General features: G+C 62.8%; 7 protein-coding genes across 7 annotated transcripts; 4 read left to right on the plus strand and 3 right to left on the minus strand.

The window, feature by feature from the left end:
* Positions 1-361: 361 nt before the first annotated feature.
* Positions 362-947, plus strand: F751_5644 (Enhancer of rudimentary-like protein; the record flags this gene model as incomplete). The annotated part of the gene is made up of 2 exons (XM_011402365.1): positions 362-563; positions 727-947. 2 exons carry the CDS (start codon positions 362-364, stop codon positions 945-947), a joined length of 423 nt encoding a protein of 140 aa, XP_011400667.1.
* A 249-nt stretch (positions 948-1,196) lies between these two features.
* On the minus strand, positions 1,197-3,340 carry F751_5645 (Calnexin-like protein 1; the record flags this gene model as incomplete). The annotated part of the gene is made up of 5 exons (XM_011402366.1): positions 1,197-1,262; positions 1,435-2,239; positions 2,381-2,385; positions 2,516-3,004; positions 3,173-3,340. The coding sequence occupies 5 exons, from the start codon at positions 3,338-3,340 to the stop codon at positions 1,197-1,199; spliced, it is 1,533 nt and encodes a 510-aa protein (XP_011400668.1).
* On the plus strand, positions 1,594-2,406 carry F751_5646 (hypothetical protein; the record flags this gene model as incomplete). Its single annotated transcript, XM_011402367.1, has 1 exon — positions 1,594-2,406. The coding sequence occupies one exon, from the start codon at positions 1,594-1,596 to the stop codon at positions 2,404-2,406; it is 813 nt and encodes a 270-aa protein (XP_011400669.1).
* Positions 3,341-3,642: 302 nt separating the features above from the next.
* F751_5647 (Transmembrane and TPR repeat-containing protein) lies at positions 3,643-8,792 on the plus strand (the record flags this gene model as incomplete). The annotated part of the gene is made up of 13 exons (XM_011402368.1): positions 3,643-3,759; positions 4,108-4,219; positions 4,440-4,525; positions 5,118-5,282; positions 5,474-5,575; positions 5,776-6,468; positions 6,601-6,755; positions 7,012-7,102; positions 7,265-7,390; positions 7,483-7,574; positions 7,726-7,933; positions 8,065-8,159; positions 8,291-8,792. 13 exons carry the CDS (start codon positions 3,643-3,645, stop codon positions 8,790-8,792), a joined length of 2,544 nt encoding a protein of 847 aa, XP_011400670.1.
* A 335-nt stretch (positions 8,793-9,127) lies between these two features.
* Positions 9,128-11,384, minus strand: F751_5648 (putative N-acetyl-gamma-glutamyl-phosphate reductase, chloroplastic; the record flags this gene model as incomplete). The annotated part of the gene is made up of 5 exons (XM_011402369.1): positions 9,128-9,237; positions 9,425-9,563; positions 9,841-9,981; positions 10,291-10,818; positions 10,992-11,384. The coding sequence occupies 5 exons, from the start codon at positions 11,382-11,384 to the stop codon at positions 9,128-9,130; spliced, it is 1,311 nt and encodes a 436-aa protein (XP_011400671.1).
* Positions 11,385-12,219: 835 nt separating this feature from the next.
* Positions 12,220-13,185, minus strand: F751_5649 (RNA-binding protein 42; the record flags this gene model as incomplete). Its single annotated transcript, XM_011402370.1, has 3 exons — positions 12,220-12,407; positions 12,633-12,801; positions 13,039-13,185. The coding sequence occupies 3 exons, from the start codon at positions 13,183-13,185 to the stop codon at positions 12,220-12,222; spliced, it is 504 nt and encodes a 167-aa protein (XP_011400672.1).
* Positions 13,186-14,250: 1,065 nt separating this feature from the next.
* Positions 14,251-16,450, plus strand: F751_5650 (OTU domain-containing protein 6B; the record flags this gene model as incomplete). The annotated part of the gene is made up of 5 exons (XM_011402371.1): positions 14,251-14,526; positions 15,208-15,361; positions 15,618-15,733; positions 15,957-16,088; positions 16,343-16,450. 5 exons carry the CDS (start codon positions 14,251-14,253, stop codon positions 16,448-16,450), a joined length of 786 nt encoding a protein of 261 aa, XP_011400673.1.
* Between the last annotated feature and the right edge of the window lie 1,263 nt (positions 16,451-17,713).

The raw sequence follows: 17,713 nt of genomic DNA on the forward strand, positions 1-17,713 counted from the left end.
GCATGAGGATATATGTCTTGATATAGTGGAAAATTCAGTCATTCTGTGGAGCCGGTGATTTGCACTAATTGGTGCGGGAGATCGCCCCTTTCTCTCTTCGCCAGCTCGATTCCACCCGCTGCGACACATCATCTCGAGTGGGGGTCCGTGCAGGATGTTCTCCGCAGTGCCTGCCTCATGCGGCTCAAACACAGTGGATGTAGTTTTCGACGCATTCACCGTCGAATCATCACCCCAATTGAATCGAGCAGAGGCCTCTCAGGCAAAGAGCTCAAGAGCTAGCCGGCAAGGTTGTCGCAAGAACTCCACGACCCCCGTTCGGCGCTGTGTCGACGAGGATTCTGGGCGATAGCACTATCCGATGAGCCTGGTAAGCTTGCAATATGTTGCGGCGCCTAAGATTGCGCTGGGGAAGCTCCCTTGTACCCTCCTGTCGCACACATCTCGCTGCGAGACCACTGCGCAGGAGGACAAGCGGCACACCATCGTCCTGCTCCAGACTGGGCGGGACAAGAGTTCACGTACCTTTTCGGACTTTGACTCCACCGCGGATGCCCTAACAGGTGGGCCTTGGGTGTAGGAGGTCCAGGTCTCGCAACCAGTCGGCCCCTTGAGCTGTAACCTCCAACTGCACTGCGGCCCACCCCAAACACCCCGCTCAGCTCCGAAGACTGTCCATCACCAGGCCCACCTCCCACCTCCCCCTCTCCTCCCCTTTCCCTGCAGGCATCTGCTCCATGTACGAGAAGCTGCTGCGGGAGCTGAACCCCCACCTCGCGGAGATGACGTACGAGCTCGACGACCTCTTTGCCTACCTGGACAGGCTCCCCGAGGTGTCCATGCTCATCTACGACCCCAGCCTGGACGCCTACACCCCCCACACCCGGGCCTGGGTGAAGAAGGCGGCCCTGGCCCAGCTCCAGGGCCTGGCCGCGCCCATGCGCTGAGCTAGAGAGGGATGCGCCTGGGATGCTATGGACGAGGTCCGGCTCCTGGCCGCCCCCACGGAGGCACGCCGGTGGTACCTGCACCCTGTCGCCATTCCCTGTGCCTCTCTGACCCTGGCTGTTGCCCGTCCCCTTGTTCGATGCAGTGCAGAAACCCCCGCGACCCAGCCTGGCCCGTGCCTGCTTGTGCCACTCAAACACGGACCCCCCATCGCTCCAACCGCCCAGTCCATGGAGAGATCCCGTCATTTAAACAGGGCGTGAGTTCAGTGCGAAAGGATGCAAGACAAAAACATGTATACGGTCGGGGTGCGTCTGACGCGGAGCAACCGGGCCCGGGTCAGTCGCGGCGAGCGCGCCGCCGGGTGGTGGTCTTCTCCTCCTCCTCCTCCTCCTCCTCCTCGATCTCCTCCACCACCTCCTTGGCCTCCTCCTCCTCCTCCTCCTCCTCGTCGTCGTCCTTGGTGGGGAGGTCCGCCTTCTTCACCTGGGCCACGCTGGGCGCGGCAGGCTTGCGGCCGCCGCCGCCGCCCACCAGTGCCTTGAGCAGGGGCGCCAGGAGGGCAAGGGTCAGGCCAGCCACACCGCCCAGCACCAGCTGCGGGTTCTCCTCCGTGTACCGCCGCACGGGGGCCAGGCGCGCAGCATGCGGTGCGAGGAGCGGGGAGTCGAACACCGCGGCGAGCAGGCGCTCCACCGGGCCCTCGTCGTCCTCGTCCTCGTCGTCGCCTGCCGCCTTCTTCTTGGCCGCCTCGGCCTTGAACTTGGCCTCCGCGGCCGCCGCCTCCGCGGCGTGCTTGGGCGCCCAGGTCGCATCACGCACTGCCGCCGCCTCCGCCGCGTCGTTGCTCACCACCACGTTGCTGAAGTAGTAGTCGGAGTCCATGGTCCACACCTCCAGGGCCACGCCGCCGATGGAGCCGACGTGGGACAGCGGCGCGGCGTCCACAAAGTGGGCGGGGTTGGGGATGTCGCGCGGCTTCCAGGGGCCCTTGTACGCCGGGTTGGCCACCTGAGGCCGGGTCCACTTGCCCTTGTAGGCCGGGTTGGGCTTGGTGGGACGCTTCCACTCGCCACAGCCGACGGAGCAGGCAGGGTTGGGGATGAGCGGCGCCTCCCAGTCGCCATCCTCCTCTGCGTCCCAGTCCTCGGGCTGGTGCGCGGCCGGGTCCTCGATCTCGGCCGGCTCGGAGTCCAGCCAGCCCTCAGGCTTCACCGCGTCCTCGTCGGGGATCTGCAGCGGCGCGTCCTCGTCCCAGTCCTCGGGCTTGACCGCGTCGGGGTCGGGGATGCTGCGGTGGGGGTGGTGGAGCACAGAGTGGTGCGAGGGACAGGGCTACCACTATGTCTGGAAGGCAGGGGCCCAGTGCAACACGTGTTGGATGCGGGATGCGACTGGGTCTTTGAAAGAGCGGAGGGGTGCCATATGCCACGGCAACTGTCCCCAAGCGTTGAATGAGAGCGTTGCATCCACGACGCACAACCTGGCACGACCATTGAACGAATCCCCGGTGCTTTGGGCAAATCTACACACACACACACGCACACACTCACGTGGCCTCATCCACCCAGTCCTCAGGCTTGACGTCCTCGGGGTCGGCGATGGTCTCCGGCGGGTTGAAAGGGGGCAGGAAGTCGTCCGCCAGCGCGCCGGCCTTCTTCTCCACGCCGTCGATCAGCATGCGGTAGGTGTTGTCAGAGGGGCTGAGCTCCACGGTGTAGACGTGGGTCAGGTCGTCGTTGGGGAAGACGGGGGGCGTCTTCAGGTGCTTCTCCTCAATATCTCCCGTCTTGGGGCTCTTGTGGCGCAGGATGAGGTGCACCTTGTTGGTGCTGCCGCACTTGTCCGGCCCAAACATGATGGTGTAGGGGGTGGAGTCCACCAGGCCCGCGGGGGAGAAGCCCGGGTCGGCGGTCACGAACTTGAGGTAGGCGCCGCCGCAGGTAAGACCCGCGGAGGGCAGCTTCAGCTCGTACTGGAGCACGAGGCCCTTGGCCGGGTCGACCGGCTCGGGCAGGGCCACGCTGATCCCGTAGTGCCGTGCCTTCTCCGGGATCTGGGGGAGGGGCGGGGGGGGAGGGAGGAGCAATGATGTCTCACATCAAGGGTGACAGTCCAGCACCGTGGATCGCGGCCGCGCCAGGCAATCGGGAATGGGCCGGGGCCGACCAGAAGTTTCGAGTACTGGCCGCGATCACCAGGAGAGCCCTCAGCCCAGGCCCACCTTTAGAGCGGGATCGCTGCCACCCTCGGGTGTTTCGACCACCAGCTTGTTGCCCGCGTACTTGGCGTCATCGCTGTGCACCCAGCGGCTCTCCCACCCTCCATCAAACTTCTCGTGGTAGGCGCTGGCCACCACGGCCAGGCACAACAAGCTCGCGACCAACCGCATGGCTGTAGTTTGAGATCGAAATAAACAATTTATTTGGCGTGGAGTGGTGGCCGCAGCCAATTGGTCCGGTAGGCCCAGGAAGAGAATATGTGTTCTAGAAAGCACGAAAGGCCCAAGAGCTGAGGCCTCGAGTTTGAAGACGCCAAAGCTGCCAATGCATCGCCTCACTCGAAGCAAGCCATGGTCGCCGGGCCCCACCCATGAGCCGATACCACTGATCCCATAGCCCAATGTCGGAGCCCGTGAGTGCGACTGATAAACCCCGGAACGGCCCTGCGAGTCCTGGTACTGCTCACAGCCAGATGCGTGCCGGCCTCGTCCCCAGCCTCGTGGTGCCTCTGACTCTGGCAATCGCGGCCGGCCTGCTGTATGCCAACACCCTGCAGTTTGGATTCGTGTATGACGATGACTTTGCGGTGGTGAGTGCATGAGGGGTGGACCCTGAGAGGAGTCTTGGGATCCGGAGCTGTTCATGCAGCCGGTCGTTCATGAAGCTCACCGGCACCCTCCCACCCACACCGCACAGGTGAAAAACAACGATGTCACAGGGGGAGGGCCGCTATCCGCAGTATTCATTCACGATTTCTGGTACATTGATTATGGCATTGCACAAAGAGGAGCCGTAGTGTTTAAGCCCTATCTGCCGGGGTGCATTGTGTGCCTTAAATCCTGTCTGTAGAGGAATGCGGCATGCTTCCGGTCATATGTGCACAGTGGCATTGCCTAGACACGGTTCATTCGTTTCCTCACACCTCTCCAGGGGCCAGGACTTGCGGTCGTCTACGAGTCACAAGTCGTACCGCCCCGTCACCACCCTCTTCTTCCGGGTCCTGAATATCCTCGGGGGCGAGTGGCTGCCCTGGGAGACTGAAGAGGACGGTGGGTGGCGTGGAGTTTGGACGCTTCTGGTGCTGCGTGCCTGATTGAAAGGGGGCTTGATGAGGTCTGGTTGCTGTAGTGGAACATGTCACCCCGCTGCTTGTCGACACGATTGGCATCCAGGCTGACATCGTTCAGCGCTCCAGTGAGAGTCTGGCCCCTCAACGCATCAACCTTGCTCCCACCACTCCTCCCGTGCTCCACCATGAACTTGTGGCAGACCCAGGCACTGGGCCCGACCCACGACCCTTCCACGCTGCAAACGCGGCACTGCATGGGGTGCTCACCGCCCAAGTCTACTGGTGCGTGTGCGCTTGACCTGGATTCGTTCTCAAAGTACAGTATTGGGCTGTCGTCTGCCAGGTATTACATGAGCAGCATGCGCCCCTGTCTCCTCGTCCAAAGCCTCCACCACCCAACGTCCCAGGCTGGCGCGACAGCTGACCCCCAGCCCCCTCCAGGGATCCCCCACCGTATTCGCCGGCGTCGCAGCGGCGCTGTTCGCGGCCCACCCCATCCACACCGAGGCGGTGGCGGGCGTGGTGGGCGCCGCCGAACTGCTTGCCGCCTCCCTGGCGCTGGCGGCACTCGCCCTGTACCTCTCCGCCGCCCGCGCCGGGCGGGGCATCGTGCGCTGGACCGCGCTGGCCGGCGTGATGGGGCTGGGCTGGCTGGCAGCGCTGTCCAAGGAGACGGGCGTCACCGTGGTGAGTCGGTGGGGTATCAGTCGCATTGCTCCCAATCCTGGTTGGTGCACACTGATGGACAAATGAGTGGGCCGCCATCCGTCCGCTCTGCAGTTGCTGGCCCACATACATGTCGCTGTTGAGCTGCCACCATGAGCGCCCTTGCTCGCTCCTCAATACTAAAGTATCCCTGTCCTCCCCTAAATACCCAGTTCGGTGCGATCGCTTGCCTGGAGCTGCTGCTCCCTCCACGCTCCCCTTCGGACCCCCGAATGCACAGGGGTGCCCTCCTGGGAGTCCTTGCCCTCGCCGTGGCCGCCTACGTTGGGCTGAGGGCAGCCCTGGCAGGTGACCACCTGGTCCGCAACTACCGCATTGTGAGTCGTGTAGACGTGAATGTTGAGGGCGGGGGGCATGCCCTCGGACCAATTTCGGCTTGCTGCACAGATCAGGGGATCATCGGGGGATCTCATGCGACGCCAGGCCGCCTGCTTGAGGGATGAAATCGGTAGTCCCTGCCCACCCTCACCACATCTCTAATGGCCACCCGATCACCAACGCTCAACAGGTGGAGAACCCCATCCCCTTCATCCCCAGTCGCCTGGCAAGGGTCCTGACCACGCTGTACCTGCACGCCCTCTATGCTCGCCAGCTCATACTGCCTGTCCAGGTGACGCGACGCAGGGCAGGCCTTGTTCAGATGAAATTTGGCGGGGTATGGCAGCAGCACATCCTCCCTTTGCACGCTTGGTGGCAAGTGTAACAGATGATGCAGAAGGCATGTCGGTGTCTATCCAATCATGCATTGTCGATTGCTTTGTGTGCTCCCAAACATCACCCTTCTGCCACTTCCCCCCCCCTTCTCATAAGATGTCGGCGGACTGGTCCTTCTCCTGCGTCGCCATCGTGAAGTCAATGTGGGACCCGCGCAACGCCCTCTCCCTCCTCCTCTACGCCTGGCTCCTGGCCACCGCCCTGGCCGCCAAACCATGGAGCCTCATGTCGGACTGGAGGCGGGTGCTGGCGAGCGGCACAGGGGCGCGGCTCCCCGCGACACCCAGCAGCACTTCAACCGCCGAGGAGGCAGGCGTGGACGCCAAGATCCAGCTGATCGTGGCGCCGGGCGCGGCCCCCGGCTCGGCCCTGTACACAGCGCGCTGGCGCCTGTTTGTGACGGCCGGGCTGATCGTGGGGCCCATGCTGCCAGCCGCAAACCTGTTCTTCTACGTCGGCACCTTCCTCGCGGAGCGGCTCCTCCTCATGCCCTCAGGCAAGGCCAGGTGGCAAGGGGGGGAGGGTCAACCAGACTGTATGCCATGGAGCACCCTGCAGCTATTGAGGACGGGCCTTGACCAATCCATCACCCCAGTACTTGCAGTGGGCCTGGCCTTCCTCGTCGCTGAGCAGCTAACGGCCGGGCTCTCTGGGCCGCGGTCCACCCGCGTCCGCAGGGCCTTCTCAGCCCTCATTCTGGCCTCCCTCCTGGCCCTGGGCGGGCGAAGGACCCTGCAGCGCAATCGCGACTGGGAGTCAGACGCCTCCCTCTTCGGCTCGGCGCTTAAGGTAGGGCGGCTTGAGGGTGCAGGGAGGCCCATGCACTACAGAAGAGGACTGCCGGTGTGCCTACCTCACAGTGCCAGCCAACTTGCAAACCAGCCCCTCCCTTGGCCCTTGCGCTGCCACCATCCTGCGCAGGTCTGCCCCAACAGTGCCAAGGTCCTCCTGAACACGGCCATCCTTTCCCGCCGCTCCGAGGCCTGGGACGTCTCCCTGGTGCTCCTGGACCGGGCACTGGATGTGGTGCCGCAGTACTGCGACCCTCACTACCACCGCGGCATCGCGCTGATGGGGTGAGAGGGTGGCTGCAGGGGTTATGAGCGAAGGACACGAGGTTCAATGGGGGTCGGTTGTATGGGGCTTGGAATGAAGTATGGCTGGTCGGCTCACAGTCTCACTCATGGTCCCAAGGGACTTGCAGACAGGGAGCAATGCAGTGCTCTGACTGCACTCTCCCCATGATTTTCCTGGGGTGACCCCAAGCAGCCACTCAGGCACAGTCGCAGGAGGGCACAGAAGAGCATATCCCCTCCGCATGCCTCGATGCAGGAAGATGCAGATGAGCGAGGGCATCCAGGAGCTCACCGCCGCGCTGTCCTGCCCCGACACCGCCGTCGACGCCCTCAGCGACCTCAACAAGGTGCGGACCTGATTGTCACTCGCCGCTGCCAGTGTCAAGAATCATGCTGTATTACATAGTAGCTCACCTGGGTCAAAACTCCTCACTATGTCCATGGCCTCGCAGCTTGTGATTTCTCATCGCTTCAAAACCTCCTTTTGCCCCCCCCCAACACACACTCAGGTGTACGTGAACTGGATGGACGAGTCGCTGACTCAGCGCGACTGGGTGCAGTCCATGGACCAGTGGGCCCAGGTCCTGGTCCATCCCGAGGTCCAGCGCATTGAGGAGGCAAGTCTGCGGGTGGTTGTGGGTGAAAAGCATGACGAGTGAGGGGATGGGCAGGCCTGGCTGGAGGACTTTCCCACCTGGAGCATGCCTCGCTAAAACCCTCTGCACAGGCGGCGGTGGCGTGGGAGTCGGCCGCCTTGACCCTGGTGGCCACCAACCAGCTGGACGAGAGTGGGAAGCGCGCCGAGCGTCTGATCATGAAGTGCGTGGAGCTCTGTGTACATGCGGTCGAGGGGGGGTGGTAAGGATCTGCAGCGCGTCAGCAAACCTGCCTTTCATGTCCATATCTCCAGGCCACTCCTGAGCATCTATTCCCCAGCTGCGCTTTTGAAAACCCTCATAACCCCCTTTAGGGCCATGATGAAGCTGGACCAACTGGAGGCGGTGTCTGCCGCGCCCGACGAGACCCACCGCATCCGCCAGCCCGCCTCAGAGGAGGGGCTGGAGAGGCTGGTGGAGTGCATGGGCACTCGCTTCCCAGTCATGGAGGCCATCGCCGCAGAGGGGGGCAATCTCACCTCCCCCACCGTCAAGGCGGCCATGTACAAGTACCTCGACAAGGTGGTCTCTTGTGGCAGGAGGAGCGACTCGTCTTCAACCTGCATCGTGGCACTTTGCCCAGGGACTGCATCGATGCGCTCCATGTCACACACGCTCCTCGTCACCCTTTCCTCCCCTCTCATCGACCCCAGGCCGCGCCGCTGCAGTGCCACTTCCCCCTCAAGAAGGTGTTTGGGGAGCCCTTTGCCTCCAATGTACAGCCATTCCACGCCAAGCTGCTCAACGCGTGCGTGCGTGGGTCGGGCTGCCTGTGGCGAAGAGCTGGGTGCTCATGGGTTGCATGTGTGTGATCCATGCAATCCCCGGGCCCTGTCGTCACGCTATGAGCACAGCAATCGCCCCCCCTCCGCTGTACAGCGTGCAGAAGGTGGACGCCCACGACCCCTGGCTCCAGGCGGCCTGGGCGCAGGCCCTGGAGGCCCAGGACCGAGGAAAAGAGGGCGTGGCGCACGCGCGCGCGGCGCTCATCATCTTCCAGGACGCCGCCGCGCGGCTGCTGGCGGGGGAGGGGGCGGCGGCCGACGCCGACGCTGAGGGCGAGGCCGGCCCCCTGCCCCTGGGCAGGGACGGGGGCTCCCTGGAGCCCGCCGCCGCGCTCTCCGCCATGACCTCCGCGCTGTCAGACATGACCGCCCTCATGATCCGCGCCGGGTACAGCCGCAAGACGCTGTGCGACCTGCAGCAGCATGCCGAGGCCACGCTGGGCGTGCTGCGCACGCTGACCGAGGGGCGGGACGACCACCTGGCCCTGCTGGAGGCCAAGTCCATCGAGGTCTGGCGCGCCGCCGAGGCCCTGGGCTGCAAGCCAAGCGCCGATGCAGCGAGCGCGGCGACCGCTGCTGCGCACGACGAGCTCTGAACCTCTTCCACTTGGATGACTGGACAACAAGCCGGCGAGTCCGTTCTCCCCCAAACTCTGATTGCGGTTTCTCGTCTGTCGAACAGCCTTGCATTGAGCCTGACGTTGCGTTGCGCGGTGCTGCAGCAGGAAGGTGTGCAGAATCTCCCCCCTTGCCCTGCATCCTTGGCCCCCGACTTGTCGTGCTGCCCCTCCCTGGCCTGCCCCCTCGGCCCAAGCAATCACAAGCACACGCCTTGCCCTTCTACCTGTGGAACCTCAGCACCAGGTTCGCGGCCAGGCTCACATCGTGCAACTCAGTCGAGGGTACACAGCTCAATGCACATGAATAATGTTCAAGGGAAGAGTGCCTGCTGCAGCAGCCCCGTCGTCTCGGGCATCCCACACATGATGTTCAGGTTCTGGATGGCCTGGCCCGACGCGCCCTTGACCAGGTTGTCGATCACTTCGAGGTTGGCCAAGGGGAGAATGGACACATCAGCACCAAACACATGCCCTACTACTGGGATTTGCCAGATCTCGCACCTCCACCGCAGGCAACAGGTGTCCAAAGGATTTCAAGAGATGTAAACTGAAGGTGCCATGCCAGAGGAACATCCTCACCTCCCCAGAAGCCACCACTTCTCCCTCACCCGAGATGACGATGGCGCGGCCGCTCTGCCTGTCCTTGAACACCTGGATGTGGTTGTAGTTGGTCCCCCGCACGTGATGCGTCTGTGGCACGATGCCCGCCGGCAGCACATGCACGAACGGCTCGTTGGCGTACTTGGTCTGCGTCGCCGGGATTTGGGAGGGTAGGGTTGTGGTGTGGCAGTGGGTAGGTGTGGCACTGGTTGTTGGGGAGGGATGTGACGGCCATCCTCCGCCACAGGAGCTGCTGCTTGTGAGCACACTTGCAACAAGGGTTGCAGACATGCGCTGGAGTTGAACTCAGAACACCAACATCTCATGGTAAGCAAGGACGAGTTGGGGCTGGCAGCCACTGCACCGCACGCATTGGCAGCCACTCGTCTCTTTCGCCCTGCCCTTCTTCCCCCTCTCCCCTCACCTCCAGGGCGGCGCGGAGGTCCTCCACCGACACGCCGTCGGCGAGGCGCACATAGCAGTCGCTCTCCATGCCGCGTGTCATGGGGATGAGGTGGGGGGTGAAGGATACCGTGACCTGCTCCCCCGCCGCGTCAGTCAGCCCCTTTGGAAAGGTGGGTGGGAGTCGGGAAATGGAGCGGGGATGATGGGCTGCATGGGGCGATACTTTCTGCAGACAGGTTGACCGAACTGCGCGGTCACCATCCATGCATGCCGGCAGGCATGCGCGCGCGATTGTGCATCACAGCTGTGCTCAGCTAGGCATCCTGGTACCGAGATGTCTCCAACATCCTGGCCCTTGAACATTGCACCCACGAGTCTTTGGCTGACACAGCCCTTTTGAGAGGTACTTGCCTTCACACCCCCTGCTCTGCACCCTTTCCCTCCCCCTCCCCCTCCCCCCTCCCCCCACCTGCTCGATCTCGGGCATGTGGCGGTGCTTGCCGACGCCATAGGCGTTCATGCCCTCCGTGGCCTCGGTGTAGAGCAGGTTAACCTTGGCGCTGCGCCCCGCGCCGCTCACGCCCGACTTGGCGTCGATGATGATGTCCCGGGGCAGGATGAGCCCCGCGGCCAGCAGCGGCACCAGCGGCAGCTGCACGGAGGTCGGGTAGCAGCCTGGGTTGGCCACGACGCGCGCGCTGCGCACCGCCTCCCGGTGCAGCTCGGTCAGGCCATAGGCCACCTCGCCCTGCAGCGCCACCGCGCGGTGCTCGCCGCCGTACCACTCGGCGTAGAGGGCAGGATCGCGCAGGCGGAAGTCGGCCGACAGGTCCACCACCTTGACGTGGCGAGGCAGGCCCGCCACCACCTCCTGTGTTGTGCCGTGGGGCAGGCAGCAGAAGGCCGCGTCCACGCCCTCCCACGCCACGTCCTCGATCTTGGTCAGGCGCGGGACGGCGGGCGCGGTGCGCAGATGGGGGAACACCTCGCTGAACTCCTGTGGGGGGGGTGGGAAGGGGGAAGGGGGTGCACTGGGGCAGCACAGGCCACAGGAAAGGCGGGCCCAGCGCAGCCAAACAAGAGCCCCCCCCCGGGACATTGACAGCTGCGCAGGCCTCCCGTCGGCCATCCTGTGTTCCCCTGATACCCCTCCACACGCCGCACGCCCACCTTGCCGGCCTCACGGTTCCCCGTCATGGCGGTGATGGTGAAGTGGGGGTGCTGGGACAGCAGCCGGACCACCTCCTCCCCGGTGTACCCACTGGCGCCCAGCACGGCCACGCGGACCTGCTCCGTGGCCTTGGAGGAGGAAGGGGCAGGGGATACCTGCGCCAGGGTCGACGGTCGGCTGTAGGTAGGAGGGCGACGGATCGGGGTGCGCCTGCTCCCCTGAGCACACCATGGGGCAAAAGCCCTAGCCTGCCGATCACGCAGGCTCGTACCCACCGCGGGAGCTGCAGCGGCATGGCAGCGGAAGGCGCGGGGCGAGGCACGCGGTGCCTGCCTGCGACCGTTGCACGGGGGGGCGGGGCGCACCCCGCAGGTGAGGGTCTGTGCCGACATGGTCTTGGAACGCAAGGGTCCGGAGGCCCGCACGATTGAGGACAGCTTCTTATACGTTGCTATAGTTAAAGCTACATTCGCAAGGGTTTGCCATGTGCCCTGCTTAATGGTCGAGCACGCGGTGTATCATATCTTGCCGAAAGCCGTGCTCGTCGCCCAGGGCGCGCCCTCGTCGCACGTGGTGTTACTAGTGTAGTCAGCGAAATCGAAGATGCTCCTTTAGACCAACGACAATACACTCCAATTCCTGTCACAAACGGATTTACATTGGGCAGCACGATCCCGTTAGCAGTCGCCTTTGGCACACGGTCTACATAGAGCAGGCATGGGGGTGGCGGAGGACGAGCTCTTCAACGTCAAGCCCCTGGCCGCAGAGCATCGGAGGAGGACCCCAAACTACGCAATGCTGAGCCCCATCGTGTGGGCACCCATCATGTACACCATGCGGCACGTGCTGAAGGGGAGGGTTGCGCCCAAGACCCAGCACGCCCTCTTCTTCGGGGCCACCTGCTTCGGCCTGCTCCACGCAGGCATCGTCATGACCAGTGACAGTTCCGTCTGACCAGCGGGGCTGCGCGCAGCTCTGTTTCATCTTGGATTCCCCCCTGTCCAGCACTGCCCCGCACAGTGGCAAGGGCTGCACCTAATGGCCTGTCCGCCATCGTGCCCTTCCTCTCCCCGATAAAATGCACTGTCCAGAGCCCAGCCATCATCTGGTGTCTGGGCTGTTCTGTAGTTAGGTATTTGTTCCCAGATACGTGGAAAGCCAGAGTATAAGCAGAAGCACACCCTGCCGGGCTGGCGCTCAAGGTTAGCCCTCGCTGCAGGCCGTGGACTACCGCCGGGTGTAGAATGCTTGCTGCACCGGGGGCCCCACCCCAGCCTCAAACGAGGCCCCCGCCCGTGCCCTCTTGTCCGGCTTCTTGGCCTTCTCCTCCACCAGCCGCTTGATGGGCTTGCCCGTCTTGTCCTTTACCTGGCGGTCATCCCACGTGCTCTTCTTCAGTTGCACCGGCCGGTTGCCTGGGGGGTTGTGCGGCGGCGAGTGTGAGCGGAGGGGCCATGTTGTGGAGCCTGCACCACAAGGCAGAGAGCCTCCCCCGTGCCAGGCATCCACCATGCGCAGGAGGCAACACGTGCTGCCCTGCTCGATGCACCCCACAGCCCATGCACTCCACCTGTCCGCAAGGCTGTCACCTCCTCAAACACCCACGCTTAAACCCCCGCCCTGGATCACCGCCCGCTTACCTATGTAGGCCCCCTGCATCTCCTTGAGCACGCGCGCGCCCTCGATGGGGTCCTGGAAGCTGACGAAGCCGTACCCCTTGGACTTTTTGTTGTATCCATTCCGCGCGACTTTAGCCTTGTTGAAGGACGTGTAGTTCTGGAAGGCAGCCATCAGGACCGTGTCGTTCACCTGGAGGCAGGGGTCACAGGTGGGCGGGGGTGATGGTTCTGCGGTCCAACATGCGCAGAGGGATTATGAAAGAATGGCTCAGCCGCGTCGTGGCCGAATAGGCCCCGATCAAGGGTCCCCATACCTTTCACGCCGCCCGGGTTTGGAGTTCTCATGCACGGTCTTGCATGCCCTGGTCCAGCCGAGCAGCCAGGCTCTGCAGCGCCGCGCCTCCCTCCACCCACCACGCCAACGCACCTCGTTCCCGAGGTTGCCGACAAATATCCTAAAGTCGTTCTCGGGCCATTCCAGCAGAGTCGTGTCCACCCACCTCTTGCCTGCCGCCTCGCGCAGCAGGGCCGGCTTCTCCTTCTTGGTCTCGCCCGGGACCTCCACTGCCGGCATCCCGGCCGCGGCCGCGGCGCCGTAGAAGGAGGGCGCCGCCCTGGGTGGCGCTGCCAGGGGGGGGGCCATGCCCTTGGGCGCGGTGTACGGCTCCGCAGAGTAGCTCGGGTGGGCTGCGGGGATGGGGGGCGCCATCCCCGCGGGAATTTTTGGTGGGGCGGGGGGAGGCGGGCGGGGCAGGTCGGCCGGCATGGTTGGAGGCGGCGCGAGGGGGGGTGGCGCATGGGAAGGAGGAGGCGGCACCGGGGGGAGGGGTCCGGGGAGGGGGGGGGGATGGCGGGGCGCAGGGGTGGCGCACCTGCCGGCATCGGGGGGGCTGCCAGCTGTGCAGGGCGATGGAGGGCGGCGGGCGGGGGCCGAGGGGGGGGTGGAGGCAGTGCGGGCCTCGGCGCGGGGTGAGGACGACTGGGTTCCTGTGCCTCCTCCTGCGCGGCAGCATCCAGGGGGAAAGGGTCGGGGGATGGAACATGAAAAAGTCGCCCAGATATCGTGACAACAGCACCTCGGGGGGCATGTGGACGGATGGCAGCTCAGGCCTGCAATCAGCTAGCCCACCTGGGGTGTTTCAGCCGCGATGCTGGCCAGCTCCGCCTCAAAGTTGGCGAGCTCTGCATCCAGGTCCGTCATGCTGACGAGCTCAGCTATAGAGAGGACAGAGGATATTGGCCAGGCAAGAGCCTGCACAGCTGTGGTAAAACAATGCGTGCCACCTTCGGGGAGGACAATCGTGCTACACTCGAACTCTGACACTTGCACCAGATTATGGCGAGCTTGTGAAATTCAGTTGGTTAGCCAGTGCTGGTCAGGGCACTCTCGCAGTGAGGAGGCAAGTGTGTCGAGTGCATGCTTGCTCTCGACATCCCGTGTTCATGTCCGACCGCATGCGCAGCGCGGAATCGCGCCTCGCACACTTCCGCGCTCCTCGGGTCTCGAGGGGCAATTCCTTCTTAGAGAACCTCTTAAATGCGATCCCCTTCTTGATACATCTTCACTGTAGAGCTCTTGGAAATACAGTCGAGGCGGAACATTGGGAAGGTGCACCTGCCCACCAGACCCTGAGCAGCTATGGGACGCAAGGGAGGAGGCAAGGCGGGTTTCATGAAGGCACAGATGCGCCAGAAGGAGGAGGTCAGCCCGCCAGAGCAGGATACTGGTCCAGAGGAGGCGCATCCCGCTACTAGTACCCCAGGGACCACCCAGAAGGAGGAGTCGACGTCCACCACCAGCGCAAAGGCGAGCGCCTTCCTTGTGGACGACGGGCCAGAGGAGTCGGTTGGGGAGAGACCCTCCGTGAGCTGTGGAGGCGAGACGCGGGGGAAGATGCTGCAGCGGCACAAGCGGGTGAGGCGGAGCGATTGCGTTTGTGGTGGATTGCCGCAGCTCAGTGGCAGGGGAGCCAGCACAACTCTTATGGTATCAGAATGCATACACCCTCGTGGTCTTCCTCTGCGCGTATTGCCCTCCTCTACACACCGCACAGCCAGCATCTCATCCGCTGCTGCACACCCCCCATTCCCCGGGTGTCAGGAAGCAAAGTCGCTCAAGGAGCAAGTGAAGCGGCTCGGGAAGAAAGGACGGGAAGAGGCCGCGGCCCTGCAGCAGGCCTTGGACGCCGCCCACCAGCAAGATCTGGAGGCCATGGCCCGGGCAGAGGAAGAAAGCATGAGCCAGGGCATGGAATCGCTGGCGCTGGGGCCCGGCGCCGCGCCGCCTGGCGGCGAGGCGCTGAAGCCGACCAAGGCCCAGCGGAAGAGGCAGCAGCGGGCTGCAGCAGAGGTATGGCACTTGGTCATTTTTTCATGTACTAGTCCACCCAATGCATGTCCAGGCGTGCATGGGCATTCGCATCGGGGCCGTACCCACGAAATGGCGGCCCAGGCGGATGAACTGAGGCCATACGCTCTGATGGATGATTGTTGGGGGGTTCTGTGACACAGCCTCAGGCAGGGCCCGAGGAGGAGCCATGCTTGGCATTGCGTTTCCAGGCAACGCCCCTCCCCCCACTCCCCATGTCCTGCCCAGGCGGAGCGCGAGGCGCGCATCGCCGCTGAGCTGGCGGACGCAGACGACAGCCTCAGGGTGCAGGAGGAGGAGGCGATGAGCAGCACGCTGGGCCCCCTGGGCCTGGCCATCCACGAGATCGCGCCCGACGGGCACTGCCTCTACCGCGCGCTGGGTGGGTGGCGGCATGCAGGCTGTTGGTGTCTGGAAGCGCTGTATCAGTTGTGCCCAGCCTGCAAGCTTTGTGCTCGCCCTGTGTGGCCGGCCCTGCTTGAGCAGCCTCTGATTCAATCGGGGCCTGGCATGATGGAGCGCCAGGCGTTCTACTCCTTCCGGTCTACACCTTTGGGAGACGGAGCCCCAGGCAATGCATCTCTCATGCATCACCCGGGAGCTTACTCACCCCTCTCCTCCCCGCCGCTCCCCTGCAGAGCACCAACTGGACCTCCAGGACGGGAGTGGCGCGGCATCCTTCCAGGAGCTGCGGCGCCTGGCTGCTGAGCACATGCGAACGCATGCCAATGACTTCAGTCCATACATTGCCGAGGTGAGTCTGTGTGAAAAGTTGGCTCGGTGGGTTGAGAGCCTCGTGCTGGCCTGGCATGGGACCCTCGGTGCTGTGCGCTGCTCACGTCGCAAACACTCTGTTTCATGTTGGGGTGATCTGTGGCCATCAAACAAAGTGTGTCACCCCTGCTAGCATTGCCGACCTTATTCCCATGTGATGTGCTCAACGAGTTCACGATTCGCACTCAACACACCCCGTTCAGGATGATGTAACCGGGCCTGTGGAGGATGGGGAGGTGTTTGAGGCCTACTGCAAGGAGGTGGAAAGCACAGCGGCCTGGGGCGGCCACCTGGAGCTACAGGCCCTGTCACAAGCCCTGGGCAAGCCGATCAAGGTGTGGGCTGCTGCTGCCGCACCACAGCTGTTGGGCGACGAACACCCAGGTAGTTGAGCTGAGGAGCTTTTGATTGGAGCTTGGAAAGCAGAGAGGTTTCATTTGTAGGGGACGAAAAGCATCAATGTTGAAGGTCGAATGATGGGCATCTGTGCATGCCTGGTTGCACCTTGGGCAACGACCTACGAGACACTCTCCTATGCTTGATATGTCAAACTCATTCAAGCCCGTTCCATGCAGGCCCAGCACTGCAGATATGTTACCTGCACCATGCCTATGGCCTGGGCGAGCACTACAACAGCCTGGTGCGCGTTGTGAAGGAGGAAAGCGAGGGAGCAGCGTCTGTCAGTGGCGACGAGTGATTCCTGAGCACATGGTGTGGCAGCACTGTTGCTGAGTGCAGAAGGAACAGCCTCTCTGTCCCATGTAAAACATGCCACAATATCGGACCCGGCAGAAATGTGTGCTGTAAAGGCACAGAGGATCAGGAGAAAGGACCAACAAGAGCCCTGGGCGATGGGCAATAGTCAGAGAACACAAAGGCTTCTGCTGCCAACCAAGGAACCTGCACGCTGCTATACATCACGGTTGCACCGGTCCAGCACTGTGACTCTGGGTTGATAGAGCTGCAAGCCCGGTTTGAGCAAGAGCATATCAAGTCCTGCAGCCCATTTTGGAGTTGGATATTTACCCAAGTGCGGTACATATATGAATTATCTCCTTCCCTCCCCATGGTTCGTTCATACCATCCAGAACACAGCCGATCCCATTAGACCTCGGTAATTAAGCTGGATTGGGCGGGAATAGTACTGCGGTGGGTGACCACGTGGGAAGTCCCCGTGACGAACTGTTTTGCAGTTTTGTTGCATGTTGCTGCGCGGTGCGCCGTTCAGGAACGAACAGGGATTGTGATACTGACCGATTCCAGATAAAGCTTACTTGATGAAGGTGCTGAGTGGAATACCCTGTGACGCTCAGGGTGCCCAGCGGGGGATGAACCAGTAGGCCTCAGTCACCAACTTCCCAAAACTAGGAGATACAAGATGGCACAACCTATAACCCACTCTGCTCAAAAGAGAAGTTCTACAGGATTGGCGAGAAGCCCTCTGTCTTTGTCTGGTTCCTGTCCTGTGGGAGCTTGACAGATCAAGTCCTCTATATGATTTGCTAATATCCTCCATCCCACAACTTCTGGGAATGCAAATCATCACCGCTTTTCCAGTTTCAGTAGAAACACGACACTTCCACTTGATGCTGTTTCCCGCCGATTTTTATATGCTTGGGGCGGGAGTTGGGCACCGCCGCTGCGATACAAAGAGTCGGCTAGAATCCCTGCGCTCGACAGAATTCTTACATTGCGAAATCATTCAGTTTTACTTGATGTGAGCGATCATTTGATCCGATGGGGTTCTCATCCCTTTAGCTCCTAGCTAGTACTGAGCAGTCACCTTTTGCTTGACCACCAAGATGCTGATGCTCGCCCTTTGACGAGATGGTGGAGGAAAACAAGCCATACGTAGACGCAGGTATGAGATGTATGGGCCAATGAATGCATGGAGGCTGGCATCTGTCGTCCCACGCCCGTGCCATCACCAACAGCCCACGCACCCCTGTCCTGCGCAGGC

Source organism: Auxenochlorella protothecoides (genome assembly GCF_000733215.1).
Source record: "Auxenochlorella protothecoides strain 0710 unplaced genomic scaffold scaffold66, whole genome shotgun sequence".
Classification (NCBI taxonomy): Eukaryota; Viridiplantae; Chlorophyta; class Trebouxiophyceae; order Chlorellales; family Chlorellaceae; genus Auxenochlorella; species Auxenochlorella protothecoides.